Source organism: Delphinus delphis, chromosome 1, assembly GCF_949987515.2.
Source record: "Delphinus delphis chromosome 1, mDelDel1.2, whole genome shotgun sequence".
NCBI classification, from domain to species: domain Eukaryota; kingdom Metazoa; phylum Chordata; class Mammalia; order Artiodactyla; family Delphinidae; genus Delphinus; species Delphinus delphis.
The window spans coordinates 75,052,442-75,076,652 of record NC_082683.1 but is presented as its reverse complement, the minus strand read 5'-3'; the positions used below and the strand labels follow the sequence as shown (position 1 = coordinate 75,076,652).

At 34.6% G+C, this 24,211-nt stretch overlaps 1 protein-coding gene across 1 annotated transcript in view; it reads left to right on the top strand.

Annotated features, from left to right (window-relative positions):
* Window positions 1–24,211, top strand: part of COL24A1 (collagen type XXIV alpha 1 chain) — a 392,309-nt gene that overhangs the window by 137,866 nt on the left and 230,232 nt on the right. The window contains exon 20 of the mRNA XM_060024757.1: window positions 15,413–15,466. Within this exon, the coding sequence (XP_059880740.1) occupies window positions 15,413–15,466 (54 nt within the window). The remainder of the gene's footprint in view (window positions 1–15,412; window positions 15,467–24,211) is intronic.

Here is a 24,211-nt window from a genome sequence, read left to right as displayed (position 1 = left end):
TCAGATCCTGCCCAATTTTTAACCAGAGTGTATTTTTTTGATGTTGAGTTGTACAAGTTCTTTATATATTTTGGATATTAACCCTTTATTAGATATATGGTTTCCAAATATTTTATTAGGTTTGACTTACATCTATGAATTAATTTAGGGAGCAGTGACATTTTTATGATATTGAGTCATCCTCTTAAAGAACAATGGATGTCTTTCATTTGTTCAAATCTGCTTTTGTATTTTTCAGGAATGTTTTAAAGTTTTCCTCATATAGGTTTTTGTACATGTCTCATTAAATTTGTTCCTATTTTTTTGTTGCTATTATAAATGGGATTTTTCTCTACCATTGTATTCTCTAACAGGTTTTGTATGTATATGAAGATTATTGATTTCTGAATGTTAATTTTACATCCTGCTGCTTTAGTGGTTTATTGTTTTTGAGTTATTTTTACCATTGATTTTCTAAAGTTTTCTAGATGTACTCTCATGTAATTTTCAAACTTTTTTTTATCAGTTCCCATACCTCTAATTCAGTTCTCTTGTCTAGTGGCATTGTAATACCTCTAGTACAATGCTGAAGAGTTGGAAGTAGTGTGCATCCTTGTCTTGTTCCTCATTTCAGTGGAAATGCTATAATGATTTCTCATGAAGTAAATGCTAAATTAAAATTAAAATATGCACATATTTTATCATGTTAAGAAATATCATCAATTCCTGAGTTCTTTAAATCAGGAATCATTTTTATAGTTTGTCAAATATATATAGAGAGTCAGATATTTGCTATATTTTCAACGTGTATAGAGATAATTATATATGTCTTTTTAGATATATTTATCGGTATATTATAGTAATGGATTTTCTATTAACTTTTGTATATAATAACTATTTCTATATAATTTCTGTACATTGACTATTTCTATATGACTTTTCTATTGCATTCTTGAAAATATTCTACTTTATCATGGCACATTATTTTCCTAATGTAATACTAATTATACTAATATTCATTAGTACTGCTGCATCAGTATTTCTAAGTGATATTGGTCTGTAATATTCTTTCTTTTTTTGGTACGTCGTCAGGTTTAGATATCAGTGTTATATTTATTTCATCAAAATAAATAGAAAGTCTTCTTAGTTTTTAGTGCTCTAGAATAATTTATGGAATACTGGGATTATCTTACCTGTGAGGCTTTGGTGGAATTTTCCTGTGAAACCATCTGGAATTGATGCTTTTTTGTGGAGTAGTTTCTTGGTACCTTTCTGTGTTGCTTCTGTGAAAATTAGCCTGCTTAGAATTAAGCTTTTTATCTCTAAAGGGGTTAGCTTTGTTAAATTGTTATTTTCTTAGGAAATTAGCTGTTTCGCCTAGGTTTTAAAATTTACTTCCATATAAATCTGCAAAATAGTCTCATGATTTTTAAACTTTGTTTTAAGAATTCTCTCTTGTGTGCTATTTAAAATTTGTTAAATTTTTTATATTTGTGTTTTCTCATTTTTTCTCTTGATTAGGCTCGATTCAGTTTGTCTAGTATGTTAATTTTTTTCTCAAAAAAACCCTGAAATTTTTATTTATTGTCTTCTCTTTTTCTTTTCTTTACATAATTAGTTTCTCTTGGTATCTCCATTATTTTCTTGAGATTCTTTTGGTTTATGTTGTTCTTTTTCTTTTTGAGTTGGGAATTTAATTTATTTTTATTCTTTTATTTTTATTCCTAAAACTATTAAGGGCCATGCCTTTCCCTCTGATCATTGCTTTAAATGTATCCCATGTATTCTGGTATTAAGTATTTTTATTACCATTATTTTTTAGATATTTTGTAATTTCAGCTTGTATCTCCCTCTTAACCCAAGAGTTATTTAAGAAGGCTTTTTAAAATTTCCAAGTGGGAGATCCTGTTGGTTTTGATTTTGTTAATAATTCCTTGTTTCATTACACTGTTATCATAATCTGTTCTGTTTTATGGAACTTAGCAGTCTGATTTTTTCTTCGTGACCTAATATATGATCCCTTTTTGTGACTGTTCAATATGAACTTGACAAAAAGGTATATTTTTATTATCAGATGTGAAGTTCAGTATATAGTGACTTGCTCTTCCTTATTGATTATGTTCTTTACTTTTTGGCTGTATCTTCACTTAGTTTTGGTCTGATTGATCTGTTTTAATGGGATGGACTGTGGCTGTTGTCTACCCAGCTGCTTTGGGGCCACAAATGGTACTTATTTCTCCCTCCTTCACTATCCATTTTAAATTCCCCTCACCCTCAGCTGCCTCCTCAGTAGGTCTTGGTGACTTATCTGGTAGTATAACCTAAACCTTCAAGACTGTAGGGCAGTTCCAAGATGCGTTGATTGTATCACCTGTGTTTCATGTGTATTCCTTCCTGCCTTTTTTGTATAAAGCAGTCTTTCTTCCTTTTGTTTTTCAGAGTCAGTTAACCATGCCAGTTTGGTGACTCCTCTTTTTGTTTGCTCATATCTTGTCATAAAAAGTCTAAAGTGTCCTGGTAGCAGCTGTAACTTTTAGTTTGTTAGGACCTTTGATGTGCCTCCTGTCAAGAGAGAGCCCCTTTGGGTATCAGGATCTCCAACCCTGAAGAGTCCAAGGTTGTGGAGACAGAACGCACAAAATGTACTGTTATTGGAAGTGATAGCAGATAGGACCACACCTGCTTCTACTTCTTGGTTTGGGACTCATATATCCTTCCTATTAGGGACAAAGCATCATATGGAGGTCTCTGATTTAATAAATACACTGTATCCCAAAGGGTGGTACTCCATCCTTTCATATTGTTTCCTCTGAGCTGGTTCTTCAGTTATAACTTTAGAAGGCAGTTCCAGTGTTCTGTGAGACTGGCTACCTCTAGATGGTGCAAGGTGGATTAAGACCCGTGGATCATATCATGGGCTCACTCTTATACCTCCTTCAGTGTAGGGATACTATGCTTTATGAGGTCCATGCCTGTGGATCAGGCATTCTGTAATTCCCTAGATAGTGGTGCTAGTTAAACCTCTAAAGAGAGGAAAGGCACACTTTAAACTAAAATATGTATCTAACTCTGTAAAGATGAACTGCTGATACTGCCAGATTGAAAGGGGCCCACATGAATGTAAATTTTTTAAGTCTCTTTTTTAAAACATAAATTAAAAGGATGCATTTGCCAAATCAGTGACTACACACCATGTAAGGGAAGTCCTTAGTCATCTGCTTTGGTGATAATACTACATCCGACACAGCAGCTGCATTTGGGGCTGTGGTAGTCTACAGTTATCTCCAGAATAAAACTGATTTCTGTATGGGCCAGTCTGACAAATTAAACAGTGCTATGATAGAGACTGCCACCCGTACATATTTTAGATCTTAAATGGTGGCACTAATCTCTGATATGCTCTCCACACACAATGTGATTGGCCGTCATGTAATTGTGAGTGATTGGCTGATCCTTAGAACCAAAGGTCCACCTAATGATAGGAGTATCCCTGCCTTTTTGGCTCCTTTATAGAAAATCCAGTTCTAATTATTCATTTTCAGGAGGTCTTTTAGAGATACCTATTTTATGTTAATCACCAAAAACACAAAACAATGGTGAGTTAGATTAAGTCCTGACTTTAAGGAGCTTATATTCAAGAAATTAATACTAAATTCAGACTATGTCAAAGCCTCCACTGTCTGTCTTTTTCCCAGACATCAAGATTAATTAGGTTTGATAAAATTAAAAATGAAAAATCAGGTCATTCTTTAATAGTCTAGAATCAGTGTAGTTCTCAGAGAAAATTATAAAACAGCCAAAGAATTTCTTTCCTGAGGTCTCTGGTCTCTCCTTTCTATATTCTCTCCCTGTTGGGTATGAGTTCTTGTCTATTTCAAACAACCAGTGTCTCTTTTTCTTTCCATAATTTACCCTTCTTATCAAAGCCTGTTTTTAGAGAAAGACCTGATAAATATATTTCACTCCCATCAGTAACTGGTTAACAGCTAACTGCAATATAATTCCCTCTCAAGGATATTTACATTTCAACACTAAACAGAAACCTGAAAGTAATGCAGTGAGTCTTGAGTATCATTTAGTGAGCAGGGAAAAATTTGTGGTTGATTAGAAACTTCGATACCCCTCAAATTAATCATATCATACAAGTGGTCACCTACACTACCAATAAGACAGGACAAGACTGGCCAATATTTCTTGCTAGCGCTTTCTAGTTTGGAAATTCAAATCTTCATAAGAGTTAGTAAAAGCAAAGCACTCTGAAGTTTTTGTTGTAAATGCTAAGTTGTTTGCCATTGGCATTGAAGAGAATTGTTCATCATTAAAGACCATCTGAACAAATGTCACTTCAAAGTTATTTTCTTGCTTATTCTAGGTGAATTATTAAATTGCTGTAACAAAGAAGTAAATATACCTGTGCATTTAGCTCTTCACAGAACTGTAAATATTAGAGGTGTCTCAAGGTAAAACATTATGTACTTTAAAACATAAGATTAAAAATTTTTCCACAATCATTCTTTGTTTTTAAGGAAAACATATGGAGAATGCTGTACAGGACTCTTTTCTATTCCTTTAAGCATGGTAATATCAATTTTAGCACTAATCACATGCTTCCTCCCAGTTCTGGCAGTAAACCACCTTCAAATGTGGTAGCAGGATAGTTACAATGTTTGTTGATTCAGCCGTTAACCTCCCTGGGCTACAGAGATTGCCAAATAGTTGAATTTTGGATGATGTTCTTGGTAAATGGGACCAGTTGTTTACTGTAAAAATGAGCTGAGACCACTAATCACAGAGATACCAGAAGTGGCCAAGCAGTGGGTCCTCTTTTTCCACCGTGGTGGTCTTCATTAGAGACAAAGACCAAAGTTTATTTGGAGAGTCTGCTCGTTAGTGAAGGCGTGCTTCTAAATGTCCATTTTAGCACTTAAGTGAACTTAACTGGAACAAGGCTGCTTGTGGCCAGCTACATTAGTTGAGTAGATCTTAGTGCTAATTGATTCCCTTCACTTAAACCAGTTACATCTTTGGTATCTTTTATCAACTGAGTTTGGTTGAGTAATTTGGTGTTTTTAGTTGTTACTCAAAAAGTAGTGCTGAAAGAAAACATGTGATTAAATCAGTCAATAAAAAATTGTTTATTGAGTTCTACAGTGTGCAAGGCTGTGCCTAGTGAACACTGTGGGATATATACAAAAAGAATGTGTTATCCATAATTGGGGGAAATTTACAGCCTGCTTGAGAAAGACAAGATATATGCATATACTTGTTAATAATGGTAACAGCATCATGTGAGAATTAAATAAATAGTTATTATAGTTCAGTGTTAGTACAGAGAGTTAACAAGATAGAAGGATTAGGGAAAGGGTCTTGGAAAAGGTGGATCTTGAATTAGATTGTTGATGAATAAAGGGCAGGAAAAGGGGAGAGCAATCCAAGCAGGGTAAATCACATGAGCAGAGCTAGACATCTAGGTAATATGCTTGGTGGATTTACAGACAGTGCATAAAACTGGCTAGCTGATGCAGATTTCTTGTGTTGGTTTAGAGTGACAGATAAGGTTATAAAAGTAGATTGGTGCCAAATTGCATAAGGCCTTTGATTCTAAGCTATACCAGAGGCACAGTATTCACTAGCTAGGTAGTCAGGCCTAATACCATAGTCGTATTGTGGAAAAAAATATGGAATCTTCCCCTTCATCTCCCAAGTAAACCAGCCAAAGTTTTATTGATTTGCCTGGTTTCTGTCCATAACAGTCACAAATTTCTATCCTTTCATACTCAGTATAAGTGGCAGTCTCTATAACTGTTATCTGAAAGGGGATGGAATCTTCTGCCAACCTAGGATGAATCTTAGTACTGTTACTGTTAATAATAGTACTTAGTACTTTTGTTACAATGAGGTAGACCTGAGGCTGCTCACCAGATTTAGGAGGAAATCTTTCCATCCAGAGGAGAGTTAGCAACAACTAGGGCAACTGTCTTTGAAGATGCTTCCCGTTCCCAGTACTTGGTCTACAGCCATCTTTCCCAGTTCCTCCTTTTAGCAGGCAATAAAGTGCGGGACGATTTATTGCCTGGTTGACTGCACAATTTGGTCAAATTCACTGCCAATTCCCATTAACTCTCCTCATATCCTGTTATCATCTGGTGAAGCCCTCATACTTCCTCTTACAGAAAGCTATGTCTCCATCAGTATCCCATCCTCATGACCTGAACCGTCAGGGACTGTGAAGGATCTGAGATTTTATCCTGTTTGCAAGCCAACAAGTTAGCCTGACAGTTTCAAAGATTCTGGTAGAAGACACAAGACTCCTGGGATAGAGACAAATGATAGTTTATTACTCTCAGCAATAGTAGTTTCTGGAGTATCAACATTTCTGCACTGACTCACTGAGCTTCAGTTTCCAGAGGGTGATATGAAGAGACCTTTGCATATACAGTGGGTTGCATTTCATAAGAAGAACTTGGAGCTTAAGGAAGCTGAATCTTTTATAATGGACAGCTATAAAAAAATAATGGGTTCCAGAAAAAGACATTATTATATGGACAGTAAGTGTTCCTGACTTTTGCTATAGGGGGAGACACTATCTCTATGTTTACTATACAAAATTCCCTGAAAAGAGACTGGTATGAGAAATGGTAAGTACCTCATTTACATAATGTGCAGAAATTCAAGAGACTATGGAGAATTGTCTCCAGCAACATGTTAAGGTAAATGTTGGCGGTATAAAGATGAGTAAGATACATTCATTTTCCTCCATGAGCTCACATTATATTGGAATAAACACGTCCATAATTATAATATAGTGCAATAAGTACTAAACAGCCATGTTAACAGAGTTCTGTAGGAATATAAAGGAACAGCTACTGATTTTGACTAAGAGAAACTATGAAAGGCTTCACAGATCATGATACATTTGAGTTAGTAACAAATTGTATGATGAAGGAACCTCAGGGGTGGAGGGAGTTAAGAAAGACTTCTGAGAAGCATGGTTGCTTGATCAAAGATGAAGACGTAATAGGGACTTACCAAATGCAAGCAGAGGGCAAGGGCATTCCAGAACAGATATATGAGGAAGCTGGGTGTATTTAGAGAACTGCAGACAGTTCAGTGTTTTAGTCAAGTCTGTTTCCATTAAAAATGACAGAAACCTAATTCAAACAGTTTTCAGCCAAAAAATCAGGACTGGCTAATGTAGTCAGGAAGTCCAGCACTGCATGTGCCTAGAGGTTTGGCTAGATACAGGAGCTGGATGAATATAATCAAATTACTCTCATTTTCTAGCCTTATCTCTGTTGGCTTCATTTACAAACATTGTGGAACAGGTGGCTCTTGGCAACTCTAGGCTTATATTGCTCTAAGAGTTAGCAATCTTAGCAAAAAGAAAGCATTCTTCTTTCTCTGTAGCTCCGGCAGAAATTCTAAGGTAGGCTCCAGCCAATCTGACTGGGATTACATGGTCATCTTTAAGTCAATCACAACAGCCATGAAACAGGAATACTGTAATTGGCAGGATTTGGATCACCTAGGGGTATAGGTGATCCTATACCCCTAAAAACTGGGATGGGGACCAGAAGCACATGCACTGCAAACTGGGGAAGAGAGTAGTTCCCCAAACAGATGGTGAGCAGATAAAAAGAAATGCTGTCTACATTTCACATTTTTGGTGCCCAATATCTGTATATACCCTTCTTCGCACTTACACAGGTTTTAAAATGCCTTTGGTAACATAGTGCATGTGGCTACCCACACAGATGAAAATACACTCTCCCTTCTCCAAAGAAAGATAACCCAATGTATTGGTCAGTTATTTGTTACAGCTCCAAGGCCAGGTTCTTTGGGTAAGGAGCATTCTCAGTGAGACCCAGATACAGGTCTACATCTCAACTAATCAGTATATGATTTTAGAAAGAAAACAAAATAGCCACACTATTCATTCCATTTGGAAAACGAGAGAATGAGAAAAAACATAGAGTGGCCCAGGCCCATAGTTGTGTATTTAAACCAAACGTAGGCGATTGATACATGATAGTTCCTCATAACAGTATAAATCATCTTTTTAAATCACCCAACTTCCCACTCCCTGCCACAATCTTACACACACTGAAATGAGAACCTGAGGTAAAGATTCTCTGGAATATATCATACATTCTATGAAACAAGGGAATATCTTCATTCTGTAGTATATGTTCAGTACCAAGAACAATGCCTGACACATGGCAACTATGTGTTGAAGGAATGACTATATATTCTTAAAGATGCTCATAAGAATTCTAAATGAGTCATGTATATAGACAATGAGTACCTAAAATGATATTTATCTAAAGGTAAGTATCAAATCACAGTCATGTTATTATCTCCAAAACATTTTGAAATATGAGTTTCACTGATTTTTATCTGGGGACAGGTTTTCTAAGGTTCTTTACGTGGTTGCAAGCTATTGTCTACCAAAAAGCAAGTGGTTATCTAAAACATCCAATACCAACTACCTTTTTGCTTTACAGTTTTATTGAAGTATAATTTACATATAACAAAACTGCCTATATTTAAATTGTACAATTTGATAATTTTAGACATATGTTTAACTTGTGAAACAATCACTGAAATCAAAATAGTGAACTCATCCATCAAACCCCAAAATTTCTTTGTTTACCTTTGTAACCTTTCCTTTCTGTCCTTCATGTTCCTCCCTTCCTCAGTCTACTACTGATCTGCTTTTTGTCACTATAGGTTATCCAAACTTAAGTATCAAATAATGGTCAAAATAAATTATTTTAAAATTATAAGTTTAGTAATAGTTTTCTGTAGATTTCAGTAGGATGAAAGTAGCCTTTGCAATTGACTTTGTAGGTTTTTTTGAGTGACTTCAAATATACTGTGAATACTATTTAAGCAAAGTTTTATTTAGAAGAGAGAGTGTATGCTATGTCATAAAGGATTTTATTGTCTTTTTGGATTTTCTCTGAGCTTTTAGAATGTTACATATAAATGGAATTTAGAGTTCAGCTGTGCTATATTTATTGCTTAAATATATAGAATTACAAAAGGGGAAATATATAAATAGCAATAATCATTTGCAAAGATTTTTAACAGTATCATAATGAAAAAAAATCTGGTTTTGATGGCTTTTTAGACCTAAAACAGCAAAAGAGAATGAAAGTGAGCCAGATACTTAGATGAATTCTTTATTCTGCATTTATTTTTCCAGAAGCTCATATTTTCTATTTGTGGTTTTTTCAGAAGACAGAACAGTTCCTTAATTTGCAGCTGCACACTGCCCTGTGCTCAAGTTTAGTTTCTATAGTTTACTGGGAAAGTGAATTTATTATTTTTGTCCTTTCAAATATTTTTTTGGCATTAACTTTTGGATAGATTATTCTCACTCAGAAAAGGTCATTTAAATCTTCTTTTATTACTTTCCTACTTGGACTCAGTATATTCCCGACATGGCATGTACTTCCACAAATACTAAAGAACAAAAATCTTATGATTGTTTTTTGGATCCATGTCTCAAAACTAAATTCTCTCCTTACAGAACCTCTCTCCCTCTGGATGCATTCATTCTTGTTTGCATATGAAAATTTTCAATCCTATCTATAGAAGCTATACTAGTTGGTTATTTTTTGTTGGGGTGGAGTTGTTTGCTTTTTCAGACAAAGGGTAACTTTTGAAATTGCGTAATTGAAAATATAATTATTCAAATAGAATTTGTTTTTAATTTGTTCATCAATTCAGGCCATCAAATTTTTGTTGAATGTACTTTGAATGTACTGTATGCCCAGCACCAGACAAGGCTTTGCATAACTTTGCCCTTTAGGAATTCATAATTTTTATGTTGCCCTATCTTAAATGGTTTCTTAATTTTATCTTTTCTCAATATGACTATTTTCAAAGGAATATATTCATCTCTACTTTGTTCAGACTTATAAACTACTCAGAAGATAAATTTAAGTCAAATCATATTGTGTTCTTGAGTATTTAATGCGTAGTGTATATAAAAATCAATGAAAAACTTGAAATTTTTCATGATAGTTAAATGACCTAAATGTCACTCTTATCTATAATAAGAGTATTTAAAGCTATATTATAAAATATCAGAAAAATTTAAATTTCCCCAAATATGTACTTTACTTTTAACCTATTATAATTGAACGTGTTACTACCTCTAAAATAATACAAATTCTGAACTTCACTGATTTCATCTGGGGCCAAGTTCAATGAATAAATTCTACTTTCTCTCTAATGGTCTTCAAATCATTACAAACTGTTACCTACCAAAAAACAAATGATTATCTAAAACACCCAATACCAATTAACTTATTTTTGTATAGTTTTGTACAGGTATAATTGAGGTATATTATAATATAATAAGCTGTATATTTTAAATTGTATAATTTCATAATTTTTCATGCACGTATAACCTGTGAAACCATCACCAAGATCAAGATATAAAAGGTATTTGTCAAACTCAACACTTGTTCATTTTTTGTAATCCCTCATTTTGTTTTTCTGCCCCCACCCTTCCCAGATTACCACCGATCTGCTTTTTGTCACTTTAGGTTAATTTGCATTTTTCTAAAGTTTTATGTAAATGAACTTATATAGTATATACTCTTTTTTGGTCTGGCTTCTTTTACTTAGCATAATGCATTTGAGATTCATCCAGTTTGCCACATCCAGGTTGTTTCATCTTACCAATATACCATAATTAGTTTATTCATTGGATTTATTTATTTGTGGATTATTTATCAGTTTACCATTTTTAACTATCTTTTTAACTGAAAGGACTATATATTTCAAAATAAAACAGACTTACCACTCTTATTAAAGAATTACTAATGTGCTTAATATATACCATAGAGCATCACATATTTATTGTGTTAGGAGCCTCTAGCTTCCAGACTTCTGACAGCTGCCAGAATAAGAATGACAATATTTTAGTTTTATGATTTCTTAGGAAACTAATGGAATCTGCTAGTGCTTTGGTTCCCAGGTTTTGCTTTAAAAATGCATGTGAACTAGACTCAGCCTTTAGTGATTAGAGAATAATAAAATGTTTTCACTGGAAAGGATACTGAATCACTCTTCTCAGTGCAGTAAACAAATGTTAGCAGTCCAAAAACAGAAGACACATTTTTACTTATTATTTTTAAAGCTACTTGAGTTTCCTGCTTCTTAATAAAAATTGGTGATTAAACTTTCTATTAAGAAGGCACCACATGCAAGATACAAAATCAATATACAAAAAATATCAGTTTTTTCTATACACTAATAATGAACTATCAGAGAACTTAAGAAAACAACCCCATTTATAATTGCACCAAAACAAACAAACAAACAAACAAAAAACCCTAGGAATAAATTTAACCAAGGGGGTGAAAAACCTTATGTTGAGAACTTACAGTTCTACTGTAAGACAGTACAGACATTGATGAAAGAAATTGAAGGAGACACAAATTAATGGAAAGATATTCCATGTTCATGGATTAGAAGAATTAATATTGTTAAAATGTCCATACTACCCAAAGCAACCTACAGATTCAGTGCAATCCCTACCACAACTCCAATGGCATTTTTCACAAAAATGGAACAAACGATCCTAAAATTCATGTGGAACCACAAATGACCCCAAATAGCTGAAGCAACCTTGAGAAGGAAGAACAAAGCTGGAGGCATCACACTTCCTAGTTTCAAACTATATTACAAAGCTATAGTAATCAAAACAGTATGATATTTCCATAAAAACAGACACATAGATTACTGGAACAGAAGAGAAAGGAAAAAATGACCAGAAATAAATCCATCCACATGTGGTCAGTTGATCTATGACAGAGGAGCCAAGAATATACAGTGATGGAAAGGTCAGTCTCTTCAATAATGGTTTGGGAATATTGGACAGCCACATGCATGGCAGTGCACATACATCAATCCCAGTCTCCCAGTTCATCCCACCCCACACCGTGTCCACACGTCCGTTCTCTACATCTGGGTCTCTATTCCTGCCCTGCAAATAGGTTCATCTGTACCATTTTTCTAAATCCCACATATCTGTGTTAATATACGATATTTGTTTTTCTGACTTACTTCACATTTTATGACAGACTCTAGGTCCACTGCCATGTGTAAAACGGATAGCTAGTGGGAACCTGCTGTATAATGCAGGGAGCTCAGCTTGGTGCTCTGTGGTGACCTCGAGGGGTGGGATTGTGGGTGGGGGTTGGGAGGGAGGTCCAAGAGGGAGGGGATATATGTATACATGTAGCTGATGCACTTCGTTGTGAAGCAGAAACTAACACAACATTGTAAAGCAACTATACCCCAATTTAAGAAAAACAGTTTATTTAAAAAAATATATTCTCTGGCCAAGTTTCAAAGGTATCCTATTTGAGATTTTTTTCTTCCTTTTAATAGCTATACTGATGTGCTTCTGAACTTTTAAATAAAGTTTTAATTTTAAAATATTTAACTTACATGGCTATAATATAAGAACAGATATGCTGACATCTTTTGTCTCTTATTCCCTGGTCTTTGGTACTTTTTGTCTTTTAAATATTCCTTTACTGTAATTTTAATGATTAAGAAGGAGCAGATATTCATGCATATATACTCAATAGTTCATATTTATCCAGAAGCCACCTCATAACGTTTTTCTTACTGTTTATTGAAAATAAAGCGCAGACACTAAAAACTATATAAAACAAATGTATATCACAAACAGTTATAAGACAAACACTCTTATAACTACCACACAGGTCAGGAATAGAACTGCCAGTTATCCCCAGAAACTTTTATGGATCCCAACCCAGCCACAAGCCTATCTCTCCTGCAGTAAGTAAGCAGTTCCTCTTTTTCTTTTATGGTTTATCACTCGGGTGTACATCTTTTAAAACTGTAGTTTAGTCTTGTTTGTTTTACTCTTGTGTCTTTTAGTCTACAAGTTCTCTTTCCATTGCCTTTTCCCCACTTTATAATTTAATTGTTGAAGATCCCCAGCCATTTAACCTGTAGAGATTCCTACAGCCTGGATTTTGCTGATTATAGTCTCATGGTGTAGTTAAGCATGTTTCTCCCTCTGTATTTCCTGCAAATTGGTAGCCACATATAGAGACCTAGCCAAGGTCAGTTTTGCTTGTTTGTTTTTGGCAAGACTATGGGTGATATTGTGTTCTTTCATTAGGAAGCACAAAATGTCTATCATCATTCTGTGATGTTAGTTAACAGTTGTGATTCCTCAACTCCCTACATACATTAGATCATTTAGGGGATTGCAAAATGGAGATATTCTTGTTCTTTCACTTCTTTTTCATTTATTGGCTGGAATACATCCCCTAATCTACTATTTGGTTAGTTGTATTATTGTATGTATAGAAAAGGTGGAATAAATGCTTGATTCTTCACCTTTGTTTACCAGTTTTGGAAATAATGAGTTGGCTTTCTTTCATCTGCTAAATGCGAATAATTTTTTGTTGTATCATTTTGAACTTCTGAATTTAATCATATTTGACCTGTTGCAATCCATTGCAATTTTTGTCCTTACTGAAGTTCATATTGTCCCATTTCTGGCTGGTGAGATCCTCTTCAAGCTCCCAGAGTTCTTTTAACGTGACTCCAGGTTTGATACCTTTTACAGCTTGGTTTCTAGTAGGACAAGGTGTTCCAGGCTCAGCTGGAGAATGGACAGGAATTATGAATTTATCTATGAGCATGCTGTGAACCAGTGGTTGTAAACTGGTATTGAGGGGCCAAAAGTAGCCACCAGCCACGTTGTCCCTTTTTATTGTCAAAAGAAACAAATCATTATTCAAGAGCAAAAAAAATCAATTTTTTTAGCATTTACTATGTGCCAGGTGTTGTACTAGTTTCTGGGAATATGGTGGTTAATAAGAGATAAAGCTGCCCTCAGGGAATTTACAATCTGATGAGGAAAACAATACAAGCCAAAACACTATCAACTAAACTTGTAGGACCCTAGGATGGTGTGAGTCTTAGAAGGGTCCTAACTCAGGGTATTGGAGGTCAAAGAAAGATTTGCAAGTGATATATTATTTAATCTCCTATTTAAAACTTAAGTGTTCCAGGTAAAGAAAGATAAGGGAAAATTACTCAAGGCAGAGAAAGTATAGATGAACCTGATTTCCTTTAGTTAGAAAAGCCATCAGCATGTCTGTATTAAACATATTCTGTTCCAAAACTTCCAGAAATCCGATCCTGTGTCCTGTCTTTCTGTTACCACTGCCTTTTCTCTTGCCAGAAACGACCACAAGTAATATTTTTCTCCACAGAATCCAAGTTTTAAATTGGAGTCATTTCTGTCCTAATCCAGACTGGATAAGTTGGTATCACTTACTGTTGATTTTTTCTTTTTTTCCAAGATGAGTTTTCCAGAATCAACCTTGCTATTCCATCTTACTTGTTGGCATTTTAATTACCATAATATTTACCCCTCCAATGAACTGTCTTTTCTAGCTGACATTCATACTTAATTGCAGCCTTCTTTACTTTTAAAAATATGATTCTTGTACTTATCCTACTTTTTATTCCTTTGTCCATGTCAGAAGGAAACACTGAAACAGCTTATCTGTGACAAAATACAAGGAAAACTATAATTATTAGCTTATTATCAATATGGAAACTGATCATGATGAATTTCATTCTAATGTATTATTTCAGTAAGAATATCGATCTAACCATTTTGGAGCAACACTGTTGGCCTTTTCTCAGCACAGATTTTTCTGACACTTTGGTCCATTTCTATTTCTTGAGAAAACTGTTTTAGACTGTTAAAGTATAATTTCTGAAAAGGTAAAATTATGATTTTCAGGCAAATATGAAGTAAACATGGGTCAAAGATTTTATTCAATTTGTTAATTAATGATGGAACCAGTAAGATGTTAATACAAATTCAAAGAACATTGAGCTATTTATAGACAATTGAATATGGGAATGTTAGAATAAGATAGTTGAGTTCGATACAAAACTGATTAGTATCCTGTATGTTAAGATATATAACCTTTGGGGTTATTGTTTTTTTCACCAAACAGAAGAATTAGCATATAGTTAGTTAGTAAACAGTGAGTCTAACAAAGTACATTCCCCTAATCCTTGGGTGGCTTTGTGTCCCATAGGACACTGAAAAGACCTGTTACATTTTTTTTTGCCTTTTTTTCAAGTTGTGAATGATTAGAGAATTTTCTTTGGGTCTGAGGATTGTTCATGAATAACTGATGAAGTAAGCTCTGTTTTAGTATACTTAGTAAGTTTTGTATTCCAATGTCAGACAACTGCCTAACGATTAATCTTTAATATTGAAATTTTGAGGAGAATAAATCATTTTTATTGGACATCAAAGAAAGGCAAAGGGAATTTCTATATGCTTAATAGATTTAAAGTAATTTGCTATGGAATAAACTCTCTATATTTTTATGTTCCCTAGGGTTTTCCTGGAGATATTGGGATTCCTGGACAAAATGGCCCTGAAGGATCAAAGGTAAGGAAAAAAAAAAGAAAAAGAAAAACAGAAGAAGAAGAAAGTATGGTATCTATAGTTTTCTAATGTCAAATCTCAATGAATGGGTAAAAAACTATTTTAGAAATATCAGAACATTTCTGGATATTTTTGAGCTGACTCGGTGCATTTAAAAAACCTTGTACAGCTTGTTTTGAGATAATCAGGAAGTAGTTTGCGTGTCTGGTTGTTCTTTTGCTATCATTTGTTTAGTAGGAGTATGTTTATACAGCCTCTTGGGTTCAGGTCATTGAAAATGATTTTCCTGGTTTGGTCTAGACTTAGATTAGGGTGACAATATTTGCAAAGCAAGTAAATAACTGAAAAAACGATTTCTTATAAGAGGTGAAAAAAATTTAAAAACCCAAAAACCTATAGCCTACACTGAATAGATGAGAGTTTTCTGACCACTAAAACTCTTTAGGGCCTATTAAATATCCACTGATTAAAATAAAAGAAAGCCTATGGTGTTCTGGAATTTATACATAGTACAAACTATCTGCAGAAACCTAATCATTTCTAACTTCCTTTACTGTTGTTGTGTATGTATACTAGAAATTATCCATAGAAAACCTTTAAATACCAAGCTTTGCCAAGCAGGCTGACATAGAATGAGCATCGTAAACAAATAAAGTATTGTGAATAGACACAGAACAATGAAATAGCCTGAAGTTTGGAGAACTGGCAGGTTATGAAGTATAGCTGCTGTGGAAGGTTATTAGTGTGAGTAGAGAGGAAGTGTTAGGGGATGAAGCTGGAAAGGATATTAATATAGCTATATTTGTTAGTGTACTATCGTGTCAAGTACTACAGTACTGTAGTAAATGTTCTACAGATACCTCATTTAATCTTCACAACATCTTTATGAGGTAGATTTTATCCCCATTTTATAGATAGTTAAGTTATTCCCTCAGTCACATAACTATCAGGTGACTTAGGATTCTCACCCAGACATGATTTCAAAGTCTGAGCTCTTAACCACTTAGTTTGGGGATTAAATTGTGGGGAAGGTTTAAGACCATGTTGAAGAGTTCCTACTTCTACCATGGGCATCATGTAGTAATCAAAGATTTTTAAATAGTAAAGTAATCTAGGTGATTTATGTTTTAAAAAAGATACCTCTTATGTCAGCATGGAGGATGGTTTAACAAGAGAAAAACTGAAGGCAAAGAGATGAGCTAGAAAAAGCTAGAAAAGAAGTTATAAAGATCTGAAGTGAAACAGAACATTCATTCAATCAACAAATATTTACTGGCTGCCTCTTACGTGACAGACATTGTGCTAGACCCTAGGGCTACAAAGATGAAAAGTCCTGCTTCCTACTTTCAAGAAACTTACAATCTAGAGAAATATATGCAGGAAACCCTTTATAATAACCATGTGAATAACATATAATATGTGATACTGTGTGAGTATATGGTTAGGGGACTCAGATTACACTTTGTAGAGAAGGTAGCACTTGAGCTGACATGATGAATGAGTCAGAATTTGTAGACAGACAAGTGAGATATATGGCATTCAGTAAAAGGAAACTTGTGAGAGGATGAAGGTGCAGTATTTGGAACACATTTGTACTAAAGGTTATTCATTATTTATGTGAAATTCAAATCTAACTGGGCATCCTGTGTGTTATTTGAAAACACTACTGGCCACCTAACAACTCTCCCTGTACATATTCAGCCATATTTCCCCCTCCCTTTCTGTCTCCACAGAAAAATTATTCCTCCCCCTCCCCAGTATTCAAATTTCACATATGTTTTGTATCAAACCCTCTCCTGACCCCTGAATGACCTCATGCCATCAGTTATCACCTTTATCCTGATCTCTCCTTTGACTCATAATTTCCTATCTTTGCCCTTGGAACCATTTTCACTGCCAATGTTTTAGTTTAGGCCCTATTTATTCTTCACCAGGATTAGTGTAATAGCCCTCTAATTGTTCTTGCCACCATTCTGACATTTCTTCAAATCTACATCCAAACTACTGATGTAATAATGTTTGTAAAGTATAGATTTCATCATGTCATTCTTGTACTTAAATTCTTCAGTATCTCCATAGCTTCCAGGTTAAGGATTATAATTCTTTACTTTTTACACAAGGTTCTTTATGACCTACACTCCCTCTCTAACTCTGTTGTCATCTAGTCACATCTCCCATTGCTCTTTCAAAAGCGTTACTCCAGGTAGACTATTTAGAGTACCAAACCATGCCATACTTGTTCAAATCTCACAGCTTCCTGCATGCTGTTTTTTTAATCTGGATCTGTGCCCTACTTATCTAGCTAACACCTACACATCACATGCCACATTGTCCAGGAAGCTTTTCCTGTTCCTCTCAAATCTAATTGAGATGTCTCTTCTCTGTATTTCTAAAAAAGTCTATCAAGCACTTATCTTCATATAACTGCTGATTTGCTTATCTCTCTATTAGACTATAAGCTTTTTGAGAAAGACACTAATTGGTTTTATACATATCACAATAACCATGATAATATCCATAGCACATAATAGGAACATAATAGATATTGGCTGAGTGGATGATTGAATGACTATTTAAAAGCTAATTCAGAAATAGAAACAATACAACTTGGTAACTGATTAAATGAAGGTGATGGGAGAAAGAGAAGTCAAAGATAAAACTGGGACTATGACTTGGGTTACTGATGTCATTGAATTAACTAAGGAACTCAGAAGGAGGAGCAGGTTTGGAAGATGGGGAAGACAAGAAATTTGATTCTGGGTATATTTAGCTTGTGGTATCTGGTTGACGTTGAGACAGAAATAATCAATATCTAGTAGTAAACCAAATCCCAAAGTAGAAATAGTAGCATGAATGGACATTGAGAGAGAGAGGTAGTATAGAGAACTGAGTTGAGAATTTCTCATATGTAATTTAGCCCCTTACCTGCTGTATACTTAGGAACTTGAACTTGATGCATATATAAACACATTCATTTTTCCATTCATTCAGTAATTCATTTGTTTAACATGTATTGAGTTTCTTTTATGTTTTAACCCAGGTACTAAATGTGGGTTGATAAAGATTTCTGAACTATGGTCCCTCCCCTTGATGAGATTACAGTTCAGAGAGAGGTTGGGAAAAAAAATCACAAAGTATTGTTAGACGCTATATAAAAGAGTTGGTGAAGGGCTATGAGAGCCTAGATAATTGAGCAACAGATTCTGCCTTAGGAAATTGGGAATTACTTCAAGAGGAAGTAATAATTGAACTTAATTTTTTTTTCTTCTGTAGGGTTTCCTAACTTTAAAAAAAAGTTATTGAAGTATAGCTAATATACAATATTATATAAGTTACAGGTGTACAACACGGTGATTCACAATTTTCTAAAAATTAAAAAAAATTAATTTTATATTGGAGTATAGATGATTAACAATGTTGTGTTAGTTTCAGGTGTACAGCAAAGTGATTCAGTTATACGTATACATGTGTATATTCTTTTTCAAATTCTTTTCCCATTTAGGTTGTTACAGAATATTGATCAGCATTCCCTGTGCTATACAGTAGGTCCTTGTTGGTTATCTATTTTAAATATAGCAGTGTGTACATATCAATCCCAAACTCCCAATCTATCCTTCCCCCCCACTTTGTCCCCCTGGTAACCATAAGTCCATTATCTAAGTCTGTGAGTCTGTTTCTGTTTTGTAAATAAGTACATTTGTATCCTTTTTTTAAAGATTCCACATATAAGCGATATCATGTGATATTTTTCTATCTCTGTCTGACTTACTTCACTTAGTATGATAATCTCCAGGTCTATCCATGTTGCTGCAAATGGCGTTATTTCATTCTTTTTTAATGGCTGAGTAATATTCCATTGTATATATGTACGACATCTTCTTTATCCATTCATCTTTTGATGGACATTTAGGATGCTTCCATGTCTTAGCTATTGTGAACAGCGCTGCAGTGAACACTGGGGTGCATGTATCCTTTCAAACCATGTTTTTCTCTGGATATATGGCCAAGGCTGGGATTGCTGGATCATATGGCAACTCTATTTTTAAGTTCTTAAGGAACCTCCATACTGTTCTCCACAGTGGCTGTACCAATGTACATTCTCACCAGCAGTGTAGGAGGGTTCCCTTTTCTCCACACCCTCTCCAGCATTTATTGTTTGTAGACTTTTTGATGATGGCCATTCTGACTGGTATGAGGTAATATCTCATTGTAGTTTTGATTTGCATTTCTCTAATAATTAGTGATGTTGAGCATCTTTTCATGCACCTCTTGGCCATCTGTATGTCTTCTTTGGAGAAACGTGTATTTAGATTTTTTGCGCATTTTTTGATTCAGTTTGCTTTTTTGATATTGTGCTTCATGAGCTGTTTGTAAATTTTGGAGATTAATCTCTTCTCAGTCACATCATTTGCAAATATTTTCTCCCTTCTGTGGGTTGTCTTTGGTTTTGTTTATGGTTTCCTTTGCTGTGCAAAAGCTTTTGAGTTTAATTATGTCCCATTTGTTTATTTTTGCTTTTATTTCCATTACTCTAGGATATGGATCAAAAAGATATTGCTGTGATTAATGTCAAAGAGTATTCTGCCCATGTTTTCCTCTAAGAGTTTTATAGTATCTGAACTTACATTTAGGTCTTTAATCCATTTTGAGTTTATTTTTGCATATAGTGTTAGAGAATGTTCTAATTTCATTTTTTTTTACGCGTATCTGTCCATTTTTTCCAGCACCACTTATTGAAGAGACTGTCTTTTCCCCATTGTGTAGTCTTCCTTCCTTTGTCATAGATTAATTTACCATAGGTGCATGGGTTTATTTCTGGGCTTCCTATCCTGTTCCATTGATCTATATTTCTGTTTTTGTGCCAGTGCCACACGTTTTGGTGATTGTATCTTTTCTTTTTTTTTTTCAAAGAAGATGTTGGGGGTAGGAGTTTATTAATTTATTTATTTTTGCTGTGTTGGGTCTTCGTTTCTGTGCGAGGGCTTTCTCTAGTTGTGACAAGCGGGGGCCACTCTTCATCGTGGTGCAGGGGCCTCTCACTATCGCGGCCTCGCTTGTTGCGGAGCACAGGCTCCAGATGCGCAGGCTCAGTAGTTGTGGCTCATGGACCTAGTTGCTCCGTGGCATATGGGATCCTCCCAGACCAGTGCTCGAACCTGTGTCCCCTGCATTAACAGGCAGATTCTCAACCACTGCGCCACCAGGGAAGCCCTGATGATTGTATCTTTGTAGAATAGTCTGAAGTCAAGGAGTGTGATTCCTCCACCTCCGTTTTTCTTTCTCAAGACTGCTTTGGCTATTCAGTGTCTTTTGTGTCTCCCTGTAAATTTTAAGATATTTGCTCTAGTTCTGTGAAAACTGCCATGTGTAATTTGATAGGGCTTGCACTGAATCTTTATATTGCCTTGGGTAGTTTAGTCATTTTGACAATGTCGATTCTTCCAATCCAAGAACAGGGTTTATCTTTCCAAATGTTTGTGTCGTCTTCGATTTCTTTCCTCAATGTCTTAAGTTTTCAGAGTACAGGTCTTTTGCCTCCTTAGGTAGGTATATTCCTAGGTATTTTATTCTTTTTCATGCGATGGTAAATGGAATTGTTTCTTTCATTTCTCCTTCTGATATTTCATTGTTACTATATAGAAATGCAACAGATTGCTGTGTATTAATTTTGTGTCCTGCAACTGTACCAAATTCATTGGTGAGCTCTAGTAGTTTTCTGGTAGCATCTTTAGGATTTTCTATGTGTAATATCATGTCATCTACAAACAGTGACAGTTTTACTTCTTTTCCAATTTGGATTCCCTTTATTTCTTCTTCTTCTCTGATTTCCATGGCTAGGACTTCCAAAACTATGTTGAATAAAAGTGGCAAGAGTGGATATCCTTGTCTTGTTACTGATCTTAGAGGAAATGCTTTCAGTTTTTCATCATTGAGTATGTTAGCTGTAGGTTTGTCGTATATGGCCTTTATTATGTTGTTGGTGTGTTCCCTCTATGCCCACTTTCTGGAGAGTTTTTAATCATAAATGGGTGTTGAATTTTGTCAAAAGCTTTTTCTGCATCTATTGAGATGATCATTTGGGTTTTCAATTTGTTGATGTGTTGTATCACACTGATTGATTTGCAGATATGGAAAAATCCTTGCATCCCTGGGACAAATCCCCCTTGATCATGGTGTATGATCCTTTTAATGTAGCACTTTTTTATTTTATACATAATAGTTTGTACCTCTTAATCCCTACCCCATCTTGCACTCCACCCCCTAACTTTATGTTTTAAAGTATGCATATCATACTAGGTGAAGAACACAAGATGACTTTGTAAATCCTCTTTAGTTTGTAAATTTTGTTTCTATTAAATTTTTGTTAAGAACAGTGTCAGAGAACTGAAGAAAGGCAGTTGACCTTTTGAATAGTATTATAATAGTGATCTTTAATACTTCTCATTACTTCCTTTTGTCTTAAAATTACAATATGAAAGTGGGACAAAAGGTCTGAAAGCCAGACATTTTAATGAATATTAATGGTTGAATTTCCAGTGGGTAGTAGTTACTTTTTAGATTGCTTTATCTAAATTTTTTCAATAAACATGAGCTTGTAGCCTCATCAGTACCAACATTATGAGACTAATTGCTTTTCTACACATGACTGAATTTTAATATAATATCATAGATGATTTAATCAAAATAACCAGAGAATTTTAAAGGAAGAGGAATATTATTTTACGTTTTATAGGTTGGGAAGAGTCTGTTTTTGTCTCTCTTTTTCGTCCTTCCTATTTGCCTCAAAATTGTTTCTAGAAACAGAAGGGAAAAGTAGAGGCAAACATAGTGACCCTATTTGCCTGATGTGTTTTTTTAGTTGTGTACACTATGTCATGGAAGCATCTTAAAACTTCCTATATTTTCATATATATGTCTTCTTTAGAAAGTGGGGACAATATAAATTATTCAAGTTATGTTTCAGTTATACAAGATGGTCATCAAAAAAATCATGCACACTCTGTTTGAAATACGTGGTTACACTATTTGCAAACTTTTCCAGAGCAATTTGGCAAAGCTCTAAAGAAGCCTTTCATTTTCTCCTCATTTTCTGCCAGTTGACTAAAAACCTCAAACTAACATTGGAAACTTGTGTTAACTATGGTTCTGTTGATTGTGGGACTGTGTGTACGTATATGTGTATATAGATACAAAGCATACTTCAACAAGCCTTCTTGAGAGCTACAGTTTGGCAATCTGTTTTCAAGCATCCCATAACATTAGCAAAACCACATCCCTTGCTGCTTACTGCAGAAAGTGAGTACCCAATAAATATTCTCTGTTCTCCAGTAAACAGAGGAATAACTTATTTGTTGCCCTAATGGTTTATGTTGTTACTTTGGTTATGGAATTAAGGATGGTAAAGCAGGCTGTTCTTGTTTGCTGTATAACATCCCTGGTAAGTTTTTTGAAAAAGCCTATTCGTGAGGTTATGTTACAGAATATATGGAAATAATTTTTACACTGAGTTATTAAAATATGTTATGTGTTTACCGATATAGCTAACAGATTAGTTATATTAGTTATAATAGATCTGGGGAACTAACTTAATAAGAGGAAAATGCATTCCTAAATAGTTCTCTGAGATCACCTCAAGCCAGCCCTGAAGATTCACATTCCAAAATCAAGATTTTGTTCGCAGATTTCTTATTTTAACCATTTTACATTCCAGGCAGCATTTAGTTAGCTGAGAAATATTTATTGAGTTATACAATGGGCAATGGACTTTGTTAAGCAATTACTTGGAAATAAGATTAAAACATGCTCTTCTGTCTACTAGGAACTTGTAATCCACTGGAAACATGAGATTTCCACGTGTGAAAAGTTAAAAAGTAAACTAGGCAGCACATAATAAATGGACAAGGAGCTCAGAGAAGAGAATAATTTGTGTGGCCATTTTTCTGAGAGTCTTCGTAGAGAAATCGGGATTTGAGTAGAATGAGTTGGATTTGGCCAAGTAGAACGAAGGAATGAGAGATTTTGTGCAACAGGTACAAAACCAACACAATGATGGAGGTGTGGAAATAAACCTACCTGACTTAAAAAAAAAGTTAGTAGGTAGATTGTGACTGATCTTAAATATAAAGTTGAGGAGCTTGAATGCTAATAAGCCCATGGAAGTTTTTTTTAATTGTGGTAAAAAGCATATAACATAAAATCTACTCTCAACAAATTTTTAAGTGTACAGTACAGTACTGTTAACTATATGCATATTTTTGCACAGCAGATCTCTAGAATGTTTTTATCTTGCATGACTCATACCCTATACCCATTTAACAGCAACTCCAATTTCTACCTCCCCCAACCACTGGCAACCATCACTCTCTTTCTGCTTCTATGAGTCTGACTACTTTAGATACCTCATACAAGTAGAATCATGCAATATTTGTCTTTCTGGGACTGGCTTATTTCACTTAGCATAAGGACTTCAGGGTTCGTCCATATTATAGCCTATGTCAAAATTTCGTTCTTTTTATTTACTTTTTTTATTTTTAAAAACACAACATGTTTATATTTTAATACACAACCAAAACACAAAACACTATAGTAAATTGATGGCAATAAAATATGGTATTTCATTTGCATTGCATGACATATGGTTAACATCCTTAGTCGTAAATGAGTTCTTAGAAACTAGTAACGAAGATGTCGATATACCAAGAGGAATGGGAAAAAAAAAAAACAGAAAAAAGTGAAATAACACAAGTA